Source organism: Miscanthus floridulus, chromosome 8 (assembly GCF_019320115.1).
Source record: "Miscanthus floridulus cultivar M001 chromosome 8, ASM1932011v1, whole genome shotgun sequence".
Classification (NCBI taxonomy): Eukaryota; Viridiplantae; Streptophyta; class Magnoliopsida; order Poales; family Poaceae; genus Miscanthus; species Miscanthus floridulus.
The window spans coordinates 24,455,973-24,481,422 of NC_089587.1; the positions used below are offsets into that span (position 1 = coordinate 24,455,973).

Consider the following 25,450-nt stretch of genomic DNA (forward strand, 5'->3'; position numbering starts at 1 on the left):
TTGCAGAGGCAATTAAGTTAGGTCATGGTAATGAAGATCGATTGGGCAATCGAGGTTGTCATGCCCCTACGATGGAAATCGTTTCGGTTTTCAAAGGATGAACGACAAGGTTAAGGATAACTAGTTCTAAGTGTCAATTGAAGTTGGAGAGACACTTAGAGTAGTTTAGGACTTTGTTTTTCCTTTGGCCGTACTATGAAGGGGGGTATGAATGGGTAGCTTGACCTAGTTGAGTCTAGTGAGTTAGGTGTGGTGCACACTTGTGAAAACTAGCTCTAGGTAGCTCCTTTGAATGCCTAAAATCCTTTGGAGCAAACTTCATTCACATATGATCGAAAGTTGGAAGTGAATGGAGGGTCAAATACTGACCGGACGCTGGCTCCGGTGCGACTGGACGCTGGCCGCAAGGTCCGGTCAGTTCATTTGACTGAGGAGAACAAGTCTGGAGTGACCGGACGCTGGAAGGTCGTGTGACCGGACGCTGAGGGCCAGCGTCCGATCGACTCTAGTAAGGGTCCAGACTTGAGAAAGTGCGACCGGACGTGTCCGGTCAGTGGTGACCGGACCCTGAGTATCCAGCATCCGGTCGTTTATAGTAAGCATCCAAGAGCGACCGGACGCGTCTGGTCGGTACTGACCGGACCCTGACAGCGTCCGGTCATCACGTGAAAATTGTTGCGCGGATTGAACTGACCGGAGCGTCCGGTCAAAACGATCGGAGCGTCCGGTCATCCCGCAGAAGCTCATAACGGTTTGTTTTTCAGGCTGCCTTATAAATAGAAGCTCCACTCATGAGTGGAGTTACTTTTGCTCATTCCAACAGCTGAGAAACACGTTTGTGAGTGCCAAGAAGAGCAAGGTCCTAGTGAGGTGTTTGTGATTTGAGAATCCAAGAGTGAAACCTCATTAGTGAATCAAGAGTAGACAAGTGTGCATCCATCTTCTCATTAGGCTTCGCGTGGTCAAGTGAGAGTTCGTGCTTGTTACTCTTGGTGATCACCATCACCTAGACAGCTTGGTGGTGATTGGGAGCTTGGTGATCACCCGGCGGAGCTTGTGGGTGACCCAACTCAAGTTGTGAGCGGCTTTGGGTGATTCGCCGCGACAGAGTGTCGAAGAATCAACCCATAGAGAGCACTTGATCCTTGCGCGGATCAAGGGGGAGCTACACCCTTGCACGGGTGCTCCAACGAGGACTAGTGGGGAGTGGCGACTCTCCGATACCTCAGCAAAACATCGCCGCGTTCCTTTCTCTCCCTATTTACTTTGAGCACTTACTTTGAGTATTTACTTTGAGCAATTCAATACTTGTTTTACATTCATAGAATTGCTATGCTAGAGTAAGTTTGGAACATAGGGTGCAAGTCATTTGTGCGTTGATTTGATAGAAACACTTTTCTAGGCACAAGGGGTTAATTGGGCTATCCGTATGATTTGATTATTGCAAGAAAATTGAGAATTAGCTCAATTCACCCCCCCTCTTGGGCATCTTGATCCTTTCACCATGAACTGGGAGCAAGGCTCGCCACCATGTGCCGTCGACTAAAAAAAGCAATATGATTAGAAATTATGCAGAGTTGAGCGTTAGAATAAAGAAACGAATTCGCGTACCCATCTAGCTGCGTATTCTGAGAGGTTGAGGTTGCCTTGATGGTGTGGTATGCTCGGCATCAGCAAACGCCACTCCCGGCAAGCGTTGTGATTCTCCTCCCACGCGGGGTCACACCACCTATCCACCATCCGGGCCCAGCACTACAGATCGTAGGTGCACCACCACGGAGGCACCTATGTCATCAAGTATATGACATATAAGAAGATAAAATTAAGCATAATTAATCTTAGAAAAAATAAGTATTAATGCTCTATATTTACCTTCAGGTATTGTTCCGGGGTCAGGCTCATGGTTCTTGCCGCACTTTTAGGGAGCCTCTCTCTAAGAATTTCCGCTTGGTATTGGATCACGGCCTGGATGCGCGCCTCGTAGTGCATGTCCTTGACGAGTTTCTTGGTGGCTTTGTTAGCCACAGCATCTGCCTTGGCCTCGTATCCCGCCTTGTATCTAAAGAAATCCTACATATAGATGTGATGTATCCAGTCATTATTTCAAGAATATCCAATCAATGCGATGTATTGAGCAATATAGTGAGACAAAGACTTACCCAAAGCTCGGCCTTGACACACTGCGCCTTATCGGCGAATACCCTGCCATCCCGATCAGGGGTGTCGGGGACGGCGGCATAGTGGGCCCACATGTGGGCCGGCTCAACAGTTCCGTCGAACTGCACTAGGCCAGGGAACTTTTCCTTGATCAAAAGACCAAGGATGCCGTTCACATGGCGTGCATGATCACCCATAACAGTTCCTCGGGCTGTCCAAAAAATGTGGACAATTCGAAACAGATACGATTATAGATATGCAAAGATCTACATATTTTCAATCGTATCTCTTTCGAACGGGAGACGCCTAGCTAGGTTACATGATATACGAACATGATTTGGAAAGAGGGGTGTAGGTTGCCTCGCCTTGCTATCCTGGAAAGTGACGAGTCAAGGACGGTGGGGAATGATTCTTGTAATAGCCTCTCCTACAAAAAACAAACATAATAGTGTCAATTGTAAATTTCGGCAGCACCTCCCCTGCACGGTGAGGTAACCAAAACTTGCAACAAACCAACGGCACAATGGCCGACAGCCACATACAGAGTCCAAAAAATAATGCTGAAACAACTTGTTGCGGAGCTAATAGAGTTTACATGAAAGTGTGAGCATCCCAGAGCCTTGGAACTAAGCATGACTCAAACCTAAAAAATAAGGTGCATTGCATTGCTCCCATTTCATCATTACCATAGCCATTTGTCGATGCGGGACCCATAAGGTTCCCCACGGAGAAGAGAGAAGAAAACCTAGTCCAAATAGGATTCTCTACATGTAATCCTACTAGGACTAGTTACACGTAATCCTACTAGGATCTCTACTTTGTAACCGACTAGGACTCCCGCCTCTCCTGGACTATATAAAGGAGGGCAGGGGTCCATAGATCGGTAGATAACCGAGACACATAACCGACAGAACTCACAACCGCAACATACCTCGCAACACAACAAATAGCGCATGGCGCAATATACTATCCACACCAGACTGGACATAGGGCGCCGTGACTTTCCGGCGTGCCGAACCAGTATAAATCGTTGTCTCCCTGCGTTTACCATCGAGTTCCTACAAACGCCGATACCCCTCCGAACAAATCACCGTCCCGGGTACCCCGTGACGGGTTGCCGGTGGTAAAACATCGACAGCTGGCGCGCCAGGTAGGGGCTTTCGGCGACTTTGCATCTGAGAGCTCGATGGACCTCGACAACATGATCTTCCCGATGGGATCAACTTTCATCTTCGGCTCATGGATCTGCGAGGCGAACAACTACGGCAGGCTCCAAAGCCATCTCCTCAAAGATCCGGATCAGCATGAAGAATTTCCTATTTCGACAACTACGACGGATCAGCTCACCAGAAGATTCGCGTAGCTCATAATATCCGATTCGAATAAGATTTCACGGCTACGCGCATCCGACTCGAATTCAAGCTCCGTGTCCAAGATGAAGTCTTATTCGAGTGCTTTCAAGAAACTGAGTTCTTTTTTGGCAGGATTCCAGAGCACAACCCAAAACAACTCGGATTACCCTCAGAGTTCTTTCAAAAAGTTGAGTTCTTTTCCATTTGGGCTCGACAACACGGCAAAATCCTATCAAGGACAGACCGAAAGGTCTTTCAATCCAATGCTTGGGATACCACTAACAGGAGCCCAGGAGGGTCTTGTGCTAACAATAACATCGCAAGACTGTATCATCCACTAGCCAGGTTCCATTCCTGAAGATAGCGGGACCCAACTAGTCGGCACAACAACAACAGCTATTCTACCTTACCAAGAAGGAGACTCGATCTGCGACATCGGGGCGTCTACTGAAGTCATCAGTAACTCTGACAGTGTGAAAACTAACACCAATAACAGAATGGCTCACGCACGGGAAGTGCTCATGGTTCGACGTCCTCGGTCACCATTAAACCCCCCAGAAGCACCCGATGTCAGGTCATTAGATGAATCAGAATCCAACATATCGCCCTTTGCCCAGGGTTACGATGGAGAAACTGAAAGTCAGAGACAGGCTAGAGAAAGGAAAAACAAGTTGAAGCAAGGGCGCCAACACCGTGCTAGGCAGCGCAGGGAAGCTTGGATCAGATATGAGTCAGAGTTGGCTGAGTACGACAAAAGAAAATCGCAACGAGAAGTCGAAGGAAGATGCACGGCAAATACGCCTTACGATAAGATTCGAGAAGCATTAGAAGAACTCGGAGCAACTTCACATCCTGGTGAGAAGTATGAATAGCTCCAGGACTTGCTCCGATCGACGATCCCGAGAACGCATGAAGAGAGAGCTCGATCAAGACTACCCGCCAGATCAACAACCCACAGGCAAGAAGATCAAAATCAAAGGAAATCCGCTTTCGAAAGACTTGGGCCGGGTGGAAGCCATGACGGAGGAAGTAGGAAGGAACATAATCAAGGCCACCGATTTGAACAACCAAAGAAGACCAGGAGTAGGGTGCCTACCCAGACAACCTCGCAAGATTATTCCCATCAAAACGACAGTTGGCCAGAAGAAGGTGCCGAATCCGAATTCAAAGATATCCGAGACACATAACCGACAGAACTCACAACCGCAACATACCTCGCAACACAACAAATAGCGTAGGGTGCAATATACTATCCACACCAGACTGGACGTAGGGCGCCGTGACTTTCCGGCGTGCCGAACCAGTATAAATCGTTGTCTCCCTGCATTTACCATCGAGTTCCTACAAACGCCGATACCCCTACGAACAAATCACCGTCCCGGGTACCCCGTGACGGGTTGCCGGTGGTAAAACATCGACAGCTGGCGCGCCAGGTAGGGGACCTCGGCGCTTTGCGTTCGAGAGCTCGGTGGACCTCAAAATAAAGATTCGCCGCGACCCTCGTCGACCTTGTCGACAACTCGCCGTGGCTCTCGTCAACCTCGTCGATAACTCGTTGTGGCTCGGAAGATGCCAAGATCAAGATTCGCCGCGGCTGTCATTGGCATCATTCGACAACTCGCTGAAGCGCATGTTCTTGGCGACGTCCTCATACATCCAATCGATCGTTCAGGCTGCCGCTGGGAAGGTGCGCGTACACTAACAGCAACCCAACGTCTCGAGGCATAGTACAAGCAGCCAAGCAGCTAGGCGGTACACGAAGCCACTGGAGGACAAGTGCAAGCCGAACTAGAATCAGCTTCGGTTTGATCACGGTGCCAAGTCCGAATAGAATTAATTTACTCAACTCCAAGATGATTCAACTCCATCACGGACAACCTATCTAGAATGGGACACAGAGCAAGAAGACATCAGGCAGATTCATGAGAGAAAATATGGGATGACGTATACATCAGCAAAGCGACAAAGATTCCATACACAAGCTAATACAATGTTTAGAAGCAAGCACGTACAAGTCCTAGGGCCAATTCTATCCAAGCCGAGTACTGTATCAAGCAAAAAGTCCTAGCATCGGATACAAATTCTACTATGACAGACAAGACGATATCCATCTACTCAAAAGTGCATGCAAAGGATGCTACAAGGATGACACAAGCAGCAAGCTAGCCAAAAGCAATCAGCGTATTAATATTTGTTTTTTTCATATACACGTATATATGCAAATATACATGGAGAAGGCACATTGACAACTCAACTGGAACGGATCCGGTCAAGAACTAGATGACGAGAACTCACCACGATGTCCAACCACTTCAAGATGCAAATAAAGAAGGTGTACATACACGTACATACATAACAAGCCATCTAGCCAAATCAGAACCAAGCCAGAAGCTAACAAGATGTCCAAGACCACAAGCAAATTGCATCGCTGCATCAAGATCCACCGGGTTGTTCGGCTACATGCACACGACGACAACTCGGCTCCATCAAGAATCTACCAGGGAGCAACTTACCTCACCATGCAAGCCAAGATGGCGAAGCAAAGCAAGGCCAATGGCAACGTATACGTGTATATATTCGTGCATGAACAGATGTCTACGACTGCCTCAAAAAAAGGGAGGGGGTCAACAAGAAGGCTCACGTCAAGCTGGAAGGGTGCACCGCCCCCACGCCGTCAGCGCCGATCACAACAACAACTCGATGACTCTACCGTGTGATGCTTGATGGACTACTCCCACTACTCGGACTCAACCGGGTACTCGACAACAGCTTCCTGATACTCGGCAGCGACTTCAGAGTACACGCGACGGGTTCTGAGTTGATCTGAGTACTCGACATGTCGGCGACAAGAGAGCTATCAAGTCTACCTCCATCTACGCCAACTACTCGGCTGCACACCACGCCGATCAACTACCCGCCTGCGGTGATCGACAACTCTGCCATGAACCAAGCTAAGTAACGCTTTAATTTTTACATTTCGGATATTATTCGTATGCCTCTGTGGCCATATCATCTTCCCCTAACGGCTGTTAGTTTCCTCAGATAGTAAGCCTTAATTCGTGAAGCTTGTTTTCTCGAATGGATGGTCACGTCAATGAACCTCTGAACCATACGGATGGTCACATCAAAGAACCTCTGAACCATACGGGTGGTCACGTCAATGGACCTCTGAACCAAACGCGAGATTCAAGTGCTTAAACGTAACAGGCTACTACCCAGGAAATTAACCGACCTAGCAAGGGAAGACACAAAAAATCATCATGCGAGCAAACATAGTGCTCAAGATACAAAAAAAATCATCATGCGAGCAAACATAGCGCTCTAGGTCTTCTCTTAACGGTTGCCGAATTCCTCAGGTAGAACACGCCTTAATCCGTGAAGCTTGTCTACTCACATGGACGGTCACGAACCGAGTACCAGGCTCACATGGTCACGTCATGAACCTCTGAACCATACGCCAGAGATTCAAGTGCTTAAACGTAACAGGACACTACCTGAGGAATTTGCATGGCCTAGCAAGAGCAAGACGCAAAAAGTTTATATACATTTCATAATGCCGGGGTCCGCCCCTGATTGATTATTCAAATATGGGACATGCTCCCGACTTCATATCCGGAATGTCATTTACAATATATTTTTTATGTTTAACATGCAGGAGAGCTACATCTATACCATGAGATCGGGGAAAACACGCTCTTGAGAGCTATTTTACTCAGACAAGTCCAGAAACAACCTAGATTGATAAAAAAGAACCCCGACAAGATGCAGCAAGAACCAAGACAAGCGTTTAGAAAGAACCGGGACGAAGCGCAAACAACCCCGAAGAGGTGCTGCAAGTACCAAGACAAATTCAGAAAGAACCCGGATTGATCAGAAAACAACCCGGATGAGGTACAGACAAGATCAGAAACGACCCGGATGAATAAAAAACAACCCGGATGAGGTACATACAAGTTCAGAAAGAACCTAGACGAAGTGCAAACAACCTGGAAGAGGTACATCAAGAACCAGAGAAGTCTAGAAACGACCCGGATGAATAAAAAACAACCCAGATGAGGTACATACAAGTTCAGAAAGAACCTGGACGAAGTGCAAACAACTTGGAAGATGTACATCAAGAACCAGAGAAGTCTAGAAACGACCCGGATGAATAAAAAACAACCCAGATGAGGTACATACAAGTTCAGAAAGAACCTGGACGAAGTGCAAACAACTTGGAAGAGGTACATCAAGAACCAGAGAAGTCTAGAAACGACCCGGATGAATAAAAAACAACCCAGATGAGGTACATACAAGTTCAGAAAGAACCTGGACGAAGCGCAAACAACTTGGAAGAGGTACATCAAGAACCAGAGAAGTCTAGAAATGACCTGGATGAATAAAAACAACTCGGAAGAGCATCACGGCTTAGTCAAACACTAAGCTCAGGGGCTCGACATTCGCTTCAACTACGCTCGGGGGCTCGAATTCAAGGATGAAAGACCAAGAATACAAGTACTCAAGACTACAACAAAGACAACACATCAAGACCCTTCATCCGATTTCTATTCTAAAGAAAGTACTCGGAGAAGGCTTGGGGGCTGCGGGATACATAACCCCCCAAAAATTTTTGAAGACAAGAATCTGGACCCTCCAACTTTTGTAAGCAAAAGCAAGAGGCTCGGGGGCTACACTCAGTGAGTGCAATTTTTACGAAAAATTGCACCCACCAAAAAAGAACTCGGAGCAAACAAGAAGACTAAAGGGACCCTCTGGCTTCTTGTCCCAACAAGCAAGAGGCTCGGGGGCTACACTCACTGAGTGCACTTTTGTCCAAAAGTGCACATCAGCCAAAGAAAAGACAAAGAAGACCATCTCAAGATCTCGCTTCAAGAAAGAACCCAGAACAAGTCTACAACAACCCGGCCCTTGAAGCTCAATCATGAAATGCTCGGGGGCTTGTCGATGCGGGACCCATAAGGTTCCCCACGGAGAAGAGAGAAGAAAACCTAGTCCAAATAGGATTCTCTACATGTAATCCTACTAGGACTAGTTACACGTAATCCTACTAGGATCTCTACTTTGTAACCGACTAGGACTCCCGCCTCTCCTGAACTATATAAAGGAGGGCAGGGGTCCCTAGATCGGCAGATAACCGAGACACATAACCGACAGAACTCACAACCGCAACATACCTCGCAACACAACAAATAGCGCAGGGCGCAATATACTATCCACACCATACTGGACGTAGGGCGCCGTGACTTTCCGGCGTGCCGAACCAGTATAAATCGTTGTCTCCCTGCGTTTACCATCGAGTTCCTACAAACGCCGATACCCCTCCGAACAAATCACCGTCCCGGGTACCCCGTGACGGGTTGCCGGTGGTAAAACATCGACACCATTGGACTAAAGAAAAGCTCACAGCACAATTTTCAAACAGGTCTCAACAAGAAGTCACATATTCCCTTGGCCAAATAAGTATTACACCCTCAATCTGATGACACAATGCCATGTATCTAAAATTTGCCTGTGAGATAGTAGTAAAAATAATAGCAAAGGATCATCATGCCTCTGATGGTCATGTTATGTTCTTCACTGGTCGTGTTGGTTTTTTGTCTAACGGCTCTCCTTGAAAATGCCAAATGCCCCTCTAGTGTAGCTGTGATTATTAGTATGTTTGATCCCTAAAGACAGGAGAACTTTTCTTTTGTTGCTATAGTTTCTTGCACTGTGCAGTGACTTGGTACCTTGGTGTATATGAGACATGAAGGTATTTCACTAAGCATGAGGTCATTGCAAAAGTAATTATGCAATACATGTGCTCTTTGTTTTAAGTGAGAGTCTGAGATAGGCCTATGTACACATTGTTTTCGCATATGTTCGTTTCTGAATGTCAATTTGAATGCTACTGTGTAGGACATAACTTGTCATCAGGCATGCTACTCAAAGAGTCTATCAATTTCCTATGTTGCTCACCGATGGGCTAGGTGAAGGCGGATCGCGTGACGCCGGTCGGGGTCGGTGCAGGCAGGGCCGGTGTAGAGGTGCGCGCATCGGCCTTCGTGGTGACGACGAGGTGGCTCCAAGAGGTCACGTCGGGGTTCTGGACATGGAGCGTTGGACGCGGCGGCGCGGTCCGTGGTGGCGAAGGCTCGAGGCAGGTCCAGGGCTCCGAGAGGCGTCGTGGCCATGGTGGAGTAGGTCCTGGGCGGCGGCTTCCGGCTTGGTGACAAAGAGGTGCCTTGAGTTCGTTCCTGCGTCCGTGAGGCGCGGGGCAGGCGGCGGGGGCGGGGCAGACGGCAGGGTGCGGGCGCGGGGTAGTCGGCAAGCACGGAGCAGGCGGCGCTGGCGCGCGAGCGGGGCCGACTGCGGGCGTGGGGCAGGCGGCGGGGGCGGGGGAGGCGGCTGGGCATGGGTGGCTGTGTGTGCGTGAGTGTGTGCGTGCGGCCGGCCCGGGTGGGGTGGATATGAGGGGGGTTTGCCGAGTGCCTCTGATTTGACACTCGGCAAACCCCAGCTTTGCTGAGTGCCAGATCAGAGGCACTCGGTAAACCCATTTTTTTTATTTTCACACTGTGCGTGTGTGCCGGTGGGGGGGGGGGGGGTTGCCGAGTGTCCCAGACCTGACACTCGGCCAGATTAGGGGCATTCGGCAAACCCATTTTTTTTATTTTCCTTCTTTTCCTTCTTTTCCATACCTTGTTTTTCTAAATTTGTTCCGATGAACTTTGAAAATACCTTGTCAAATTCACTCAACAATATATATTTGATTTTTCTAATAATATTATTCCATTATTTCATGCAGTTATAACTCAAATTCAATTTATATCAATTAAAATTGTATTATTACACTTAATAAATTAAAATTATCAAACGGATAAAAAAATAGCAAAATTTCACATGAAATAATCTATGTTCTCTATTGCCTATACAAAAAGGTTTTGAAGCCAAACCCCAATTTGACCGTCACTTTAACTCCAAATCTTACCGAATCCTTCTCAAAGCTACGATTCTTCTTCTGAGATGCTTCGGTTTGTAAACATTTACGTGACAAATTATGAGAAACCTTCTCAATTTTTTATCACGGCCTCCACGTATGATATCACGAGATCTTGACAAAACTCATGATTTTCAGACTTAATTTGTTTTTTTAGAATTTAAAAACCATTCGGCCGCACGTTCGTAGTCGTGTTTCCTGAACAAGATGTTCGAAATTTCTTTTCATTTCCTGAGTAAGGCCTCCCACCGGATTCAATAACATGAATATCATTTTTCTACTCATTTTATTCTATTATTTGAATCACTTGCGGTTAAAATTTGACTTATACTAAAAAATTTCTTGAAATGAAATAAATTAATTAAATATAGCAAACAGACGTAGAAATATATCAAATTTTAACATGGAGTACCACATGTTGTATGTGGACGGTAGAAAAAATTTTAAGGTCAGAAGAGAAAAAAAAACTTATTTATTTGCCGAGAGCGGGGTTTGATTTGTGCTTACGACCCAGGCTAACGAGAGTGGCGATTGCCGAGCTCGACTCTCTCCTAGTTGTCTTGTAGGATATCCACCTTCAGGAAGGACATGATGTCAGGCGCCTCACAGCAACACAACGGCCGTTCAGTCAGGGACGCTTACGATGCATTATCGCCTTCGCCCTCCGTACAAGACTTTCACGGGCGTTGGATTTGGCAGACGAAAGTGCCAAACAAAGTGAAAATATTTGCATGGCTATACTTCAAAGATAGACTCAGTACAAAGGCAAATCTGTTCCACAAAAACGTAAAGGAAGATGCCATTTGCAGCCGCTGTGAACATCCCATGGAAGATAGGCATCATACTTTCTTTGGCTGTCCGCTCAGCCGCGACACTTGGAACACAATTGGGCTCGGTCTGCTATCTACCATGGATGATACTGATGTTTGGACAATGCCATCGACCGTGCAACAGGCCCCTGCTACCTGGCCCTCAATTTACAATCCTGTGGCGTTTATGGGATGCTAGGAACGACATGATCTTCAGAAGCGAAAGACATTTGGCGCGAGAAGTGATTAGCCCCATCTGCGACGACCTCACCATTCAGGAAGGATGATTTTCTGCCTCAGTGATTCCTGGCCTACGCCGATGGCGTACCTTTCTTCGATCGTGTAAACCAGGGATGTCGATAGTCTCCTATGCTGTAACTGTAACCTCTATGCTTTACTTGAAACTCTGAGTTTGTTAATACAAATCCAGGCGGGGAAGCTCTCCCCTCCGTAGTTTTGTTTCAAAAAAAAGAGCAACATTTGACGTGCTCTAGTGCTTCTCAAGCTTAATGTTCATAGAATTTGCCATTTCTCTAATAGCGCCATTTGCACTAGGACACCACTCTGAAATCAAAGCCTTTCACAAAAGCTTTGGTAAAACAGATCTGCCGTTGGATATGCAGTACCCGACAATAACTCAGTGATATCACTAAACCTCTTCAAGCATTTACAAGGTGTTTCGTGCCATATGCCATTCTTCATCAGACACCATTCGTCCGGTTCGTTTGGCTTGTTTGGCTTATAGGCCGTATTTTTTTAGCCAACGAATATTATTTTTCTCTCACACCAAATCAGCCAACAATACTTTTAGTCATGGCTTATCAGCCAAACAAGCTGTCGGTGTTTTGGACCGGTGGGCCCTCAACCGGCTAGTGAAAGTGTGCTGCGTGTCCCTAATCCCGGATGGTGATGCAAAAAGACACAAGGTTTATACTAGTTCAGGCAGTAAGTGCCCTACGTCCAGTCTGAGAGAGCGATCTTGTATTCCTTGCACCAAGGTGCTTGTAGTAGGGGTTTACAAGCTGGGCGAGAGAAGGAGCTTGTCTCAGGTCTCTGCGTGGAGCGGCGTGGGTTGATCGAGATGTTGATCTCTTGCAATGCGGAGGAGTGTGAGTTACAGAACGTTGTGCGTTGCTCGTCCGTGTGTGTCTGTCTGAGCGATGTCTCCTTCTGTGTGTGCGTGTCTAGAAACAGCCCCGGTCAGTCCCTTTTATAGTTGAAGGGGGGGGGGGACAGGGGTGATACATGTGTTCGCTACGTGGCGTTTTGTGAGCGGAGGCGGATGGCCGAGCCCTGTGCTTGTCACTGTGGCGGCATGGTCGATGAAGCGGTCTTGTCCTCGGTGCACTGGAGCGACGCGCCGGTCACGCCTGATCCTGTGCGACGTGGGGGCTCCTATGATGGCTTGACGCAGGGCATGGCGCAGACTGTGGACGACGTGCCGGTCGCTGTACGTCGACGGCGTAGAGAGCCGAGGCCCCGTCGGTGCAGAGGCTGAACCATTGTAGGGGGGCTCGGCGGGCGCAAGTCCCGAGGCTACAGGGGTGCGGAGGCGGGTAGCCGAGGCTCGGAGGGAGCAGTTGGTCTTTTATGCTGATTCCGATGCTACAGAGACCCGGACATGTCTCTCCACGCCGCACTGTCCTCAGAGCAGGTGGGGTTAGGCAGCACAGTGCCGCATGGGTGTCAGTCGTGGGCACAGTGCCGAGCACAGCGGCCGGTAACCCCTGCCCCGTCCTGTCCCGGGCGGCATGGCGTCGATGTGACTCCCATCTCGTCGGTCACTCAGCTATGTCGAGCCGTCGTTCGGCTGACGTCGCGGGAGTGGTTGGTCGCGTTAGTTGGACGTGACGTCCCGGTCGAGACGGCGGTGACGGGGTGGCTGCCGAGCCGGCCTCGAGCGAGGCGGAGAATCGTTACCTCGTCCGAGGCCTTACGTGCGGGGTCTCGAGCGAGGCGGAGAATTGGTACCTCGTTCGAGGCCCTACGGGTGGGGTCTCGAGCAAGGCGGAGAATTAGTACCTTGTCCGAGGCCTTACGGGCGGGGCCTCGAGCGAGACGGAGAATCGGTACCTCGTCCGAGGCCTTACGGTTGGGGCCTCGGGCGAGTCGGAAAACTGTTCAAGGTGGGCCGGGCGGCCAAGCCGAGCCTCGGATAAGGTGGGGGTTTGCCGGTGGTTGTCTCTTGGCTTTGATTTTTACAAGGTCTAAGCGATTTTTTCGGTTCTTGCTTAGGGGACCCCTTTTTATGGTAGCCGACACAAGCCCAAACGAACAGGGCGATTATCCCTATATACCCTTTTTTTTTTGTCAGTTTCGTAAAGCCGATCAGAAGCATCTGTATAACATATGGCGTCCTTCGACAAAAGTTAGAATTCCATTTGGTCTGAACATCCAGTGAGAGACCCCTCCCTATATAGTTGTGCTCAGTCCACACTCTTCTGTACGGACAGTAGCATGACAGATTTTGTGAACGTTTGGACCTTATCGTCCTCACAGTCCCAATCACTGTCCCCGTCTCTGCAGACTGCAGCGTTGTGAACGTTTGGACCTTATCGTCCTCACAGTCCCAATCACTGTCCCCGTCTCTGCAGACTGCAGCGTTCCTAATTCCTATCCCAAATAGTTAAATCAGCACCACTAATCGACGATCAGCAGCCGTGGACATTGCCCAAGCAACCTCGCCGTCACAACTCCCATGTCGTCGGCTCCTCCGAAGCTAGACTCTGTTGAGCCACACCCTCTGTCTTCCGGCCGTGCTCCAGCAGTTGTCAGCACAGACTCGGCGATGCCGCACTTCGTGCTGGTGCCTATGCTGGCCGCAGGCCACGCCGGCCCGATGCTCGACATGGCCCGCGCTCTGGCAGGCCGAGGCGCGGTCGTCACGTTCGTCACCACGCCGCTCAACCTGCCACGCCTCGGCCGCGGCCCCGGCGATGACGCGCTCCCCATCCGCTTCCTCCCGCTCCGCTTCCCGTGCGCCGAGGCCGGTCTACCGGAGGGCTGCGAGACTCCCGACGCGCTCCCGAGCCTCGCCTTCCTCAAGAACTTCCACGACGCCTGCGCCATGCTCCGGGCGCCGCTCGTTGCGCACCTCAGGGAGGCCGACCCGCCGGCGAGCGGCCTCGTTTCCGACACCTGCCACCCGTGGACCGGCCCAGTGGCGCGGGAGCTCGGCGTGCCGCGGCTGGCGCTGGAGACCTTCTGCGCCTTCTCCTCGTTCTGCATGCGCCAGATGAGCGTCCACAGCGTCTTCGAGGGAATCAGCGACGACAGGCGCCCCGTGCGCGTCCCTGGCTTCCCCATACACGTCGAGATGTCCAGAGCGCGGTCGCCGGGAAACTTCTCGGGTTTTGGCAAGGTGTTCGCCGACGAGGTCATGGCGGAAAACGCGAGAGCCGACGGCCTAGTGGTGAACAGCTTCGCGGAGCTCGAGCCCCTCTTCGTTGATGCCTATAAAGCGGCGCTCGGCAAGAAGATATGGACCGTTGGGCCTCTCTTCCTCCAGCACAACATGCCGTCGACGGCGACCTCTGACTCTGATGACGTGACCGCCGTCCGCTGCATGAGCTGGCTCGAGTCCAAGAAGCCCCGATCCGTAGTGCTCGTGAGCTTCGGCAGCCTGGCGCGCTCGTCGCAGCCGCAGCTCGTGGAGATCGCGCACGGGCTGGAGGCGAGCAACCGGCAGTTCATCTGGGCGGTGAAGCCCGCCAGCCTCGCCGAGTTCGAGAGGTGGCTGTCCGACGACGGCTTCGAGCGCCGCGTTGGGGACAGGGGGCTCGTGGTCACGGGTTGGGCGCCGCAGAAGGCGACCCTGTCGCACCCGGCCACGGGCGCCTTCGTGACGCACTGCGGCTGGAACTCCGTGCTGGAGTGCGTCGCGGCGGGGCTGCCGATGGCGACGTGGCCGCACTTCGCGGAGCAGTTCATCAACGAGAAGCTCGTGGTGGACGTGCTGCGGGTCGGTGTGCCCGTGGGCGTGAAGGACGCGGCGCAGTGGGGCGTGGTGGAGACGGAGGCCGTGGTGGCGACGCGGGAGGACGTGGAGAGGGCCGTGGCGGCGGTGATGGACGGCGGGGAGGAGGGCTCCGCGCGCCGGGCAAGGGCTGCCGAGCTCGGCAGGAAGGCAAGGGACGCCGTGGCGCGTGGCGGCTCGTCGGACCGGAACGTGGCGCTTCTGATGGAGCACGTTGAGCAGATGAAGTCCACCATGTGAGGTGGACAAGAATTTTTATCACTACGGTTGCTAATGTGGTGCTAGCATTATTACACGCACGTTTATCTATCCAGAATTGCTCAACAACCATGTATTTTATGTAGTTTCAACATATAAATTTTTTTACACCATACAATTAAGATCCAACAACTTCCATCCTTATTCTACCTCCAGATAATCACAAATCACAATATCACATATCCACAGATTCACGTATCATAAAAAATAATTTTTTTTATGTAAGGATAAGAGAACAATTCGTGTCCAGGCCACCTGACGCCGCACACCACACGCCAGTGCAGAAATTTTGACGATGTCGGGCAAAGTTCACGAGGACCGGCAAACCGTCACGGGCCACACGGCAACCCAAGCCAGTGCAAAAATCGCATCCAGCCGTCCAGGTCTGATCCACATTACACAACGCGCGTGCGTCTCGTTGAAAAGAGAGAGGGAGAGGGAGAAAAAATCCATGTATTTTTTTTATGCTAAAACATAGTTTTCTTTTTGGCCATGGATTTCTACTTTGCTAGTGCTTGACGTGTTGGATGAGGAGCGCCACGTTCCGGTACGACGACCCACCGTGCGCCACGGCCTCCCGAGCCTTCCTGCCGAGCTCGGCGGCCCTTGCCCGGCGCGCGGAGCCCTCCTCCCCGCAGTCCATCACCTCCGCCACGGCCCTCTCCACGTCCTGCCTCGTCGCAGCCACGCCCTCCGTCTCCACGCCCCACGGCGCGGCGTCCTTGACGCCGACGGGCACGCCGACCCGCAGCACGTCCACCACGAGCTTCTCGTTCATGAACTGCTCCGCGAAGTGCGGCCACGTCACCATCGGCAGCCCCGCCGCGACGCATTCCAGCACGGAGTTCCAGCCGCAGTGCGTGACGAAGGCGCCCGTCGCCGGGTGCGACAGGATCGCCTTCTGCGGTGCCCAGTCCCTGATCACCAGGCCCGTCTCCCCGACGCGGGACTCGAAGCCGTCCTCGGACAGCCACTGCTCGAACTCGGCGGGATTGCCGGGCTTGACCACCCAGATGAACGGTCGCTTGGTCGCCTCGATGCCGTGCCCGATTTCGACGAGCTGCGGCAGCGACGAGCGCACCAGGCTGCCGAAGCTCACGAACACCACCGACCGGGGCTTCTTGGACTCGAGCCAGCTCGCGCACCGGACGGCGTTCGCGTCCTCTGTCGTCGCCGCCGCCGGCGGCATGGTGGTGGGGGTCAGGAAGAGAGGCCCAACGGTCCATATCTTCTTGCCGATGGCGGCCTCGTAGGCGTCAAGAAACATGGGCTCGAGCTCCGCGAAGCTGTTCACCACCAGGCCGTCGGCTCTCGCGCTCTCGGCCATGATCTCCTCGCCGAACTCCTTCATGCCGGGACCCGTGAAGTTTCCTGGCGACCGTGCCCTCGATATCTCGACGTCGATGGGGAAGCCAGGGACGCGCACGGAGCGCCTGTCGTCGTCGACGCCGTCGAAGATCTTGTGGAGATTCATCTGGCGCATGCAGAAGGAGGAGAAGGCGCAAAACCCGTCGAACGAGAACCGCGGCACGCCGAGCTCCCTCGCTACCCCGCCCGTCCACGGGTGGCAGGCGTCGGAGACGACGCAGCTCGCCGGCGGGTTGTCGCCGCCCTCCCTGTCGTCCCGGAGGCGCGCGACGAGCGGACCGCGGAGCATGGCGCAGGCGTCGTTGAAATTGCCGAGGAGGCCGAGGCCCGGCAGCGCGTCGAGGCTCTCGCAGCCCTCGGGGAGGCCGGCCTCGGCGCAGGGGAAGCGGAGCGGAAGGAAGCGGATGGGGAGCGCGTCGTCACTGGGGGCGAGGCCGAGGCGGGGCAGGTTCAGGGGCGTCGTCACTAACGTGACGAGCGCGCCGCGGCGGGACAGGGTGCCGGCCATGTCGAGCATCGGGCCGGCGTGGCCCGCGGCCATCATCGGCACCAGCACGAAGTGCGGCGCCGAGTCAGCGCCAGCCACGGCGGCCGCACTTCCCGACGACATGGCAGACGACCGGGCGAGTAACTTGTTGACGGAGTGTAGGGAGTCGTTCTCGGTTTGGAACTTTTGTCACTGTGTGGATAGTTGGTGGGCTGCTTGTGTTGTCGTGCAAGCTCCACCGCTCCTAAATGGTCGTCGTACTAACTGACACGACGTCGACCCGGTGCAAGAGATAATATTGTTTATGCGCGCGAGTCCAAAATTGTTGGCGCTGGATTGGGTAGATTTTAACGCACGAGAAGTGTATTTTATCACTTGATGAAAACAGTCACGGTGAGTATTTGTGTGGCATGTTCCATTCAGAATTCCTCTGTCCAATCGTACCACGAGGCATACATACCAACTAGCAGGTACCCCGTCCTTCGCACGGGCCAGCAAGCCGGAATTATAGCACATCCACCGTGTTCGCTGGTTAGATTCAGCCAGGCTTATTCAATCAGTCAACGGTGTTTTTTCTCATAATAAATCAGCACTAGTCAATCTAAATTAGCTCAGAAACCAACCAGCGAACACGTCGATCATATGACTATGGCCCTATTCGGCTTGCTGAATTGTGGCTGAAACTGGCTGAAAACACTGTTCTGGCTAAATTCCTGTAAAAGAAAAATTTTGTTCCGGCTGAAAAAATAAGCTGAATAGTGCCGTTTTGTGAGTAAGCCGAACGAGGCCTACATATGGGAAAAAAGATTAGTAACATTAGTTACGGATGGGTTGTCATTTGAGTATTCGAGCCCTTCGTAGGATATTGTTAGCATAGTACATGGTTGTTTCAGCAGAATAATGTTAGCATAGCAAAAGTGGTAACATCTAGATACCAGAGAGGTCTGGCTTGGCCTGTGAGTCCTTGTCGCGCCAGCCTTGTCTCGCCTCTTTGGCTGCCGCGACAGTCATTTGCACAGTATTCCGTGATGGCTGTCGCGCCACCCTTGCTGGCACGACAGGCCTGTAAATATTTTTTTTTCATTTCTTCCACACTTCTTAACATATAAGTACAATTGAGATATATACATAGCATATAACAGTTCATAGATGCCCAATATGGGTGACAAGTTCACAAATGACCAACATATCATATAACATCAAGTCCACATAGTTCATACACGACGATAGTTCACAAAGTCCACATAGTTCACAAGCCATCGACAAAGTCCAGTTCACAAGTCATCGACAAAGTCCAAATGAGCACATAGTCGGCATAGTTGTTCCATGACGAACATAGGCAACAAAAGAAGGACATAGTTCACAAAGCATGCTTGAGATGAATTAGTTAGGCGTGAAGGGCTCTCGAGGACGACGCAGGCGGCCTGGATGTGTCGGTTGGAGATTAGGAGTGCCAACGTCGGAGCAGTCACGGGTACGTCCTCGCACGTTTTGTCCTTGACCTCGTCGCGGGCGATGGGACGAACTCTACACAAAACATATACAACATACATGTCAAACAAGTAACATGAGGAAATAGTAAAGTGACGGTCATTTTCACAAAATATCAAAGATGTTGGACATCCACTATCATGAACACTCATGGGTTAGTATAAGATTACACAATAAGCACTTTATGACCAAGTGGATTACCATTTGTATTGCTTAACATACTTCTAGCAGCTTAACATACTACTAGCAGATAAACAACCGCATGACCAACTTTATTTCAAGGGCATAGTTGAACTGTTGAATCCACACCCTTATAACAGCCTCATGTACTACTTGGTAATGACACACGCACCTGAGTTTGTGTACCCTGAGGAGCATCAGCAAGTTGGAAACCCGTCAGCTCGTCTTGGTCATACGTTGGATCATTGATGTCATCATCATCTCCATCGTCGTCGTCTTCGTCATCCCTACATCTTGCAAGGGAGCAATCTGCTCTGTCAATCACTGCCCTTTGGCTTGTACGGGTTTGTCGTCCTTGGGATGAGGGAGCTGGCACTTGTACATCTTTGGCTCACATGCAACTCAACTTGCGAGCCATCCGTCGACAGGATGTCAACACCTTCTGCAACCATGGTCATGTGAAATGAGAAGTGGTTACATATCGTTCTAGGTATAGTTGAAATACATAGGCATAGGGGTATTACCTTGGCAAATTCTTCAAGGTATGAATTCTCAATCCCTCCTGCATGTCCAAGGTAAACTACGACCTCATTACAAAGGTGAGCTAGCTGATTTCCTAGAGTACATTCATAATCATCATTACCACGTAGTTTTCAAGTGAAGCTGCGTCAAGGCATAGTTCAAATGAAATGCTTAACATGTAGTTCTCAAGTGGCGCTCTCTCTGGCTGCACGCTCGTCCTTGTCATGACATCATAGGGGTTGTCATCGTCGCTCCCTTCTTCATCTATTGTAATGCTGGACAGCGGTGGATGCACACTGATTCTTGTGGACCTATGAAGCCATGCCAGGTACACACGGTAGTCATTGGTCACACAGTGAGCCCCATTATCCGGTTCCACCCTCTCTCTAGCTTCCCACTCTTGCATGTACTTTTGATGCTTCAGAAGCCAGTCATTGCCGCTAAACCTTTTCCTCCTCGAAATCCTACAAGGATGACACATGTTACATTTTGAGGCCTTGTACGATGCATGCAATGGTGAGTCATGATACATGCAAAATCTAGCTTACTCATGCAACTGACGGGTTGTCAACTCGTGCTGTAGAGGAAAATTTTGATTCCTACCAAACTGCTTCATCACTCTTCGGGGCAAGTGGTGCTCGACCACATAGTAGAAGATCATCGCTACATTAGATCGCCACAGCACCTTCTCAGCCTCAACATATGGGGCCATGTTCAACTCCCGTATGTCTTTCCTGTCATATGGATCCCATTCAACCTCTTGTGTTATTAGTACATGGCAGTGTTGATACTTTATGAACAAAATGAATGGAAGCATCGGTGGTGCAATGAACCTGATTCAAAGTTAAAATATCCAAATCATTGGAGTATTGAACGTAGCGCCGTTGTGGCTGACCCTGAACCAACTTAATTCCTGTCCAAAGGTAGCATACGGGGGGATGACAGTCACCATGTGTCTAAGCCTGAAAAACAAAACAATTGTAAGCATTTCACATAGTGCATGCAGTAAATGAAACACATATAGCAATTAAATGCAAGGTACTTACCGCAACTCTGCCTCTGCACCAGTCCAATAGGAATGCGCTCCCAAATCCAAATCTGAAGCAAGTATGTGCAACCACCTATGTTGGAATTGGGGTTGGCCCTCCTACATCCCTCACATAGCTGCCGATACAACCAAGCAAGAGTGGCAGACCCCCAACTATATTAGGCGATGTTTTCCCATGGCTCACATAGCTGGGGTAGGACCATCCATGAGACGGTGTTCCCAGAAGCGTTTGGAAATAGGAACTGTGCCACCATGTGCCACAGCCAGACCCGAGCGTGCCTCTCAACAACATCGTCCGGTGCATGGGGAGGGCACCTGTTGAAGCATTGCCGCAACTAGGCTCAGCTGACACCCGACGTCTTCTTCTCCTTCTTCAAGGTCGGGTGGCCAGTGTCCGATAAACTGCTCCACCATATCCTTCTAGTTCAGTGGCTCTACCATGCCTGTCACTGCCGGACCGTCCAAGCAAAGGCCCAAAATGTAGCCAACGTCTTGCATGAGCACGGACATCTCTCTAGAGGGTAGGTGGAAGCTATGGGTTTTTGGACGCCACCTGTCCACGAAAGTGGTGAGGAGGGGACCATCCATGTCTGGGAGGCCAACATTGATAGCTCTAGCTAAGCCTAGAAAATCGGCTCCTGCTCTTGAGAGGTATGGGGCGTAGCGCTCATCCCACTCGAGCGGTCGGTGAGTTCAGGGACGCAGCGGGACCAAGGCCTAGAAAAAACATCATTAGAATCGATAGCAGGGTTAAAGACATTATACATGAAAAGGAAATATTGTGTACAAATCACTTACATCACCGTTGTCGACCATCAAGTGTGCTCGGTGGTCCTTGTCGTAGTAGGTCTCAAGAAGGGGGAACTATGGGTGCGCCATGCTGCAATTGTGAAAATGATGAGACAACGTTAGAATATGGAAAAAGTAAATAAAACTTGCTAGATGGTACAAAAACAACGAAGAAATGCATGGAATATATAAGCAACACCCATTTTAATCTATGTATGTACCTTTCTAACATTCAAACCACTATGACTCCCGTTTCATGTTTCTAAATTCTTTGACTTCTTACGCTTCTTATGTGTGGCAACGGTATGACCGATTTTGTGACATTTGGAGCAACGGACCTGTCATGGTGCCTCATTGAAGTCACCAAAACCATACATATCTTCACCACACCCATTCGATGCATCCATAACTCCTCAGAGCCACTTTTTCTTCCTTCTACCCTTCTTTGTCTTAAGAAGGTCTGGATCGGGAACATAATCCAACCCGTAGTACTCAGGCCATTGTGTTGGATCAAGGTAAGGCTCGAAGCTCGACTCCCACACTTTGAGAGTGTTTGACATGAGGTAAAAAGGAGACATGAACTTTTCACTTTCGTGGTCTAGACCCCTACATCTACAAGCTGTAATGACATGCGAGCAAGGGACATGGAGGAGTTGTGGAATGCTACAAGAGCATTCTGCTTTCTCAAGGTCCACCCTATAATTCCTACCACCATACTTCTCACCCCCAGGTTCATTCCTCTGACTGAGCTAATATTGTTCACTAACCTCGTGGCCCAAAGGTCTCCCCCACTTGGTTGGAAGCTATCATCTCTGAGAGATCCAAGTGTTTCGTACCGGCTCTACTCCATTTCTCTTTGGACGCCTTTGTTATGTTCCATTGATTGACAAAGTATTCATTGCACTTCCTAAATGAGTACTCCACAATACCTGACATGGGGATAGCACGGATACCATTGAACATCTTGTTGAACGATTCTGAACAATTGGTAGTCATCACACCGTACCGAAGACCTCTGGCATCGAATGCAAGAGCCCACTTGTCCGTTTGAGGCATCTGATCTTGAAGCCAACTCTTTGCCCTAGCATTGAGGACCTTCTGTAACTCCGCAAGCGTCTCTTTGAACTTTTCCTTGGTTCGACACCCACATAGTGACTTCAACTTTTGCACTACCTCTTTTTTCTTCTGCCTCCTCCATATGTTGGCAGCAAAGTGCCTCATGCACCACCGATGCTCAAGAGGAGGGCATCCATCTACATGCTCTTTCACAGCTATCAATAGACCATGATGCCGATCTCAGATCATGCATATGTTCTGAGATGAACGGAGCACATTCTGTCTCACAAGCTTCATGAACCAACACCAACTGTCGTCATTCTCACCCTCAGCCAAAGCAAATGCTAAAGGGACAAGTTGATTGTTCGAGTCCACTCCAACGTCAATCATCAATACACCCATGTACTTGCCTGTCAAGAATGTACCATCAACAAGTACTAAGGGGCTACAATGCTTGAAGGCCACCACGGACTGAGCAAAACACCAAAAATTGTCTGTAGAACATGCTTCGGAATGCCATCCACGCCCATGACAATGCAACCCACATAAGGATACCACCTAAGGACTAGATTGTAGTGTTTCATGGCACTTAGAATCCTAGGAACTCGGTTGTATGCCTATTTCCAATTGCCCCATAGTAACTCTATAGCATGCTGCTTTGTCCGCTATGCCTTTGAGTACTTCACTCTATAACCAGTGAACCCAAATATGGTCTCGATCATGCTTGAAACAAATGTGTCACTATCGGCCCTAACCATGCGAACAAGACGAAGACCAAGGTAACGGGCTGTGTTTTGGGCGTGCACACCCTTTGGCTTTGAAGATGGACACGTGTGAGGTTGCCTCACATTGCGAATCTTCCACTTTTCATTTCTCTGCCTCTGAGCCCATAGACTCCATTGACATCCATTCTTGCAAAGGACCGTGTACCTCTTGTTCTTGTCCGAGTTGCTCACATAATACGTCATGTGAAACCAAATGACATTATCCATCAAGAAATACTTGAGATGCTCCAACATATCAAATACCATTCCCTTCTTAATCCCCACCTCCTCAATATCTGGTACCTCATCGGCCAACAACCTTCAATTGCCTCAATTAAACATCATTATACTCCATTCTCAATGACCCATTAGCTGGGACTCCTATTGTGTCAGGAAACCCTCCCTCACAACAATCGCTTCCGTCCTCGCTACTTGTCCTCCAACACATCATCCGAAGTACTTGGCCCTGAAGTAAAGTCATCTTCGTCCGCGGAGGTCTTGATGGTCATTAACATCAATTATAAACCATCAACATAAAATACATTTATATTTCATTCCATTACCAAACATAGGTATAGGGGTTTAAACTAATGAAGTCCATGAGCTTTGGTAAATATTTGTATGCAGGAGGATTTATCCAGAAAACAGCTCCTAGGACCATGGTCATACACTCCAAACAAGCAAACCGACATCAACAAGTGATTCTACCCACGACACCTATGAAAGTTGACTCATAGTGGGCCAGCCAGCCCACTAGGGAGGCTGCTCGGCCCATGGGGTGGCCCATCTCTCTCTGTCGCCGTGTACTCCTTCCTACAATCTACACCATTGATTCTAAGATGGTTTTAGGTCAGTTCATCCAATGGTAGTCGGGAGAGTTGATGCGGATCGATGACGTGGCAATTCCTTGCCTCCTACTCCTAGAGTCCTTGCCGATTACTCCACCTCGATTCCTTGGCCGCTACTCTACCTCTGACCTATATATAGAAGCCCCTACCCCCTCCCTTAGTAGATCCTAAAACCCTAATTCATATCCTCCTCATCAGGATCAGAGCTAGCTCTCAAGATGTAGAATCTTTGGAGGTCAGGTATATTTTTGTATCTTACCTTTGCAAGACTTATGTTTTAATATAGTTATCTTATCTATTCACTTTTATGCCTTTCATGTGTATGGTTAGTATAGTTATCATATCTTAGCATGGGATCTTCACTCTCATCGAGTGCTCTAGTTATTATATGTGATTAGAGTAGTAATTAATAGTGTAGACGCAGTGTCTAGACTATGAGTTACCTAAGATTGCACCCAACAACGTGGATAGTAGTGGTAGCCCTAGGTAGTGACAGTCCTAATCGCTGATGTAGTCCACCATGTTTGGATAGGTGTTGGGACCATAGTCAAGGCTTCCTAGTCCCTTTCTATCGGTGTTTTGAGTCACCATCGACAAGTAAATTTCTAATATTGCACATCTAGCTCGGATGGTGTGGTGTGCTTAGAGAACACGAGGTGTATACTGGTTCAGACAGAATGTCCCTACATCCAGTTCATCGCTGCTACTCATGTTATTAGCACTGAAAGTTTGTAGTAGGGGTTACAAATGGGGGAGAGAGGGATATGTTCCAAGTCTCTAGTGGAAAGAGTGAATGGGTGCCAAGAGCTCGGTTGCCGCTCAGCCATGTGCTTGTATTGTGTTCAGGTCGGTTTGAGGTTCGATGGGCTCGTGATGATTGGATTGGGTCTGGCCTAGATCGATCTGATGTGTTGCGATGCCCCTTATGGGATGTCCTGCTTTTCCTTTTATAGGCCAAGGGAAATCATGGGTTACAATGGAGGAAAAAGAAGAACAAGAGAGAGAGAGCTGAAGGCCTTCAAGATTGCTGGGTCCTTCTCCTTTATGTGGGTCTCACTGACCCTATAGATGTCAAAAGGGATGGCTTTGCATCGTGGTCCTATCTATCACTAGCGCCATGCACAGGCGTTATATGCTGGTCATGGCACTCCACTCTATCCTGGTGAATGTCGTGGTGAACTAACGCGCCCGTCAGTGTTCGTACGAGGATTAGGCAAAACAACACTGATACGCCCGATGTTGTTCTTGCAGTGAATCCTCCGGTGTGGCCTGTCAAGGCCATGGGTTACATCGGGGCATGCCGGTCTCTTCTCTGGTGTCAGAGCTTTGACTCAGGCCCATACGCTTGGACCTAGAGTGGTTGGCA

General features: G+C 49.9%; 2 protein-coding genes across 2 annotated transcripts; one reads left to right on the forward strand and one right to left on the reverse strand.

The window, feature by feature from the left end:
* The first annotated feature begins 13,759 nt into the window (after nt 1-13,759).
* On the forward strand, nt 13,760-15,662 carry LOC136475999 (UDP-glycosyltransferase 73E1-like). Its single transcript, XM_066473662.1, has one exon. It carries the CDS (start codon nt 13,996-13,998, stop codon nt 15,511-15,513), a length of 1,518 nt encoding a protein of 505 aa, XP_066329759.1. The 5' UTR covers nt 13,760-13,995; the 3' UTR covers nt 15,514-15,662.
* A 306-nt stretch (nt 15,663-15,968) lies between these two features.
* On the reverse strand, nt 15,969-17,886 carry LOC136476001 (UDP-glycosyltransferase 73C6-like). Its single transcript, XM_066473665.1, has one exon. The coding sequence runs from the start codon at nt 17,507-17,509 to the stop codon at nt 16,040-16,042; it is 1,470 nt and encodes a 489-aa protein (XP_066329762.1). The 5' UTR covers nt 17,510-17,886; the 3' UTR covers nt 15,969-16,039.
* Nucleotides 17,887-25,450: the final 7,564 nt, after the last annotated feature.

Excerpts from the sequence above, each read along its gene's own strand:
- LOC136475999 (XM_066473662.1), top strand. The coding sequence starts at position 13,996 with ATGTCGTCGGCTCCTCCGAAGCTAGACTCTGTTGAGCCACACCCTCTG.
- LOC136476001 (XM_066473665.1), bottom strand. The coding sequence starts at position 17,509 with ATGTCGTCGGGAAGTGCGGCCGCCGTGGCTGGCGCTGACTCGGCGCCG.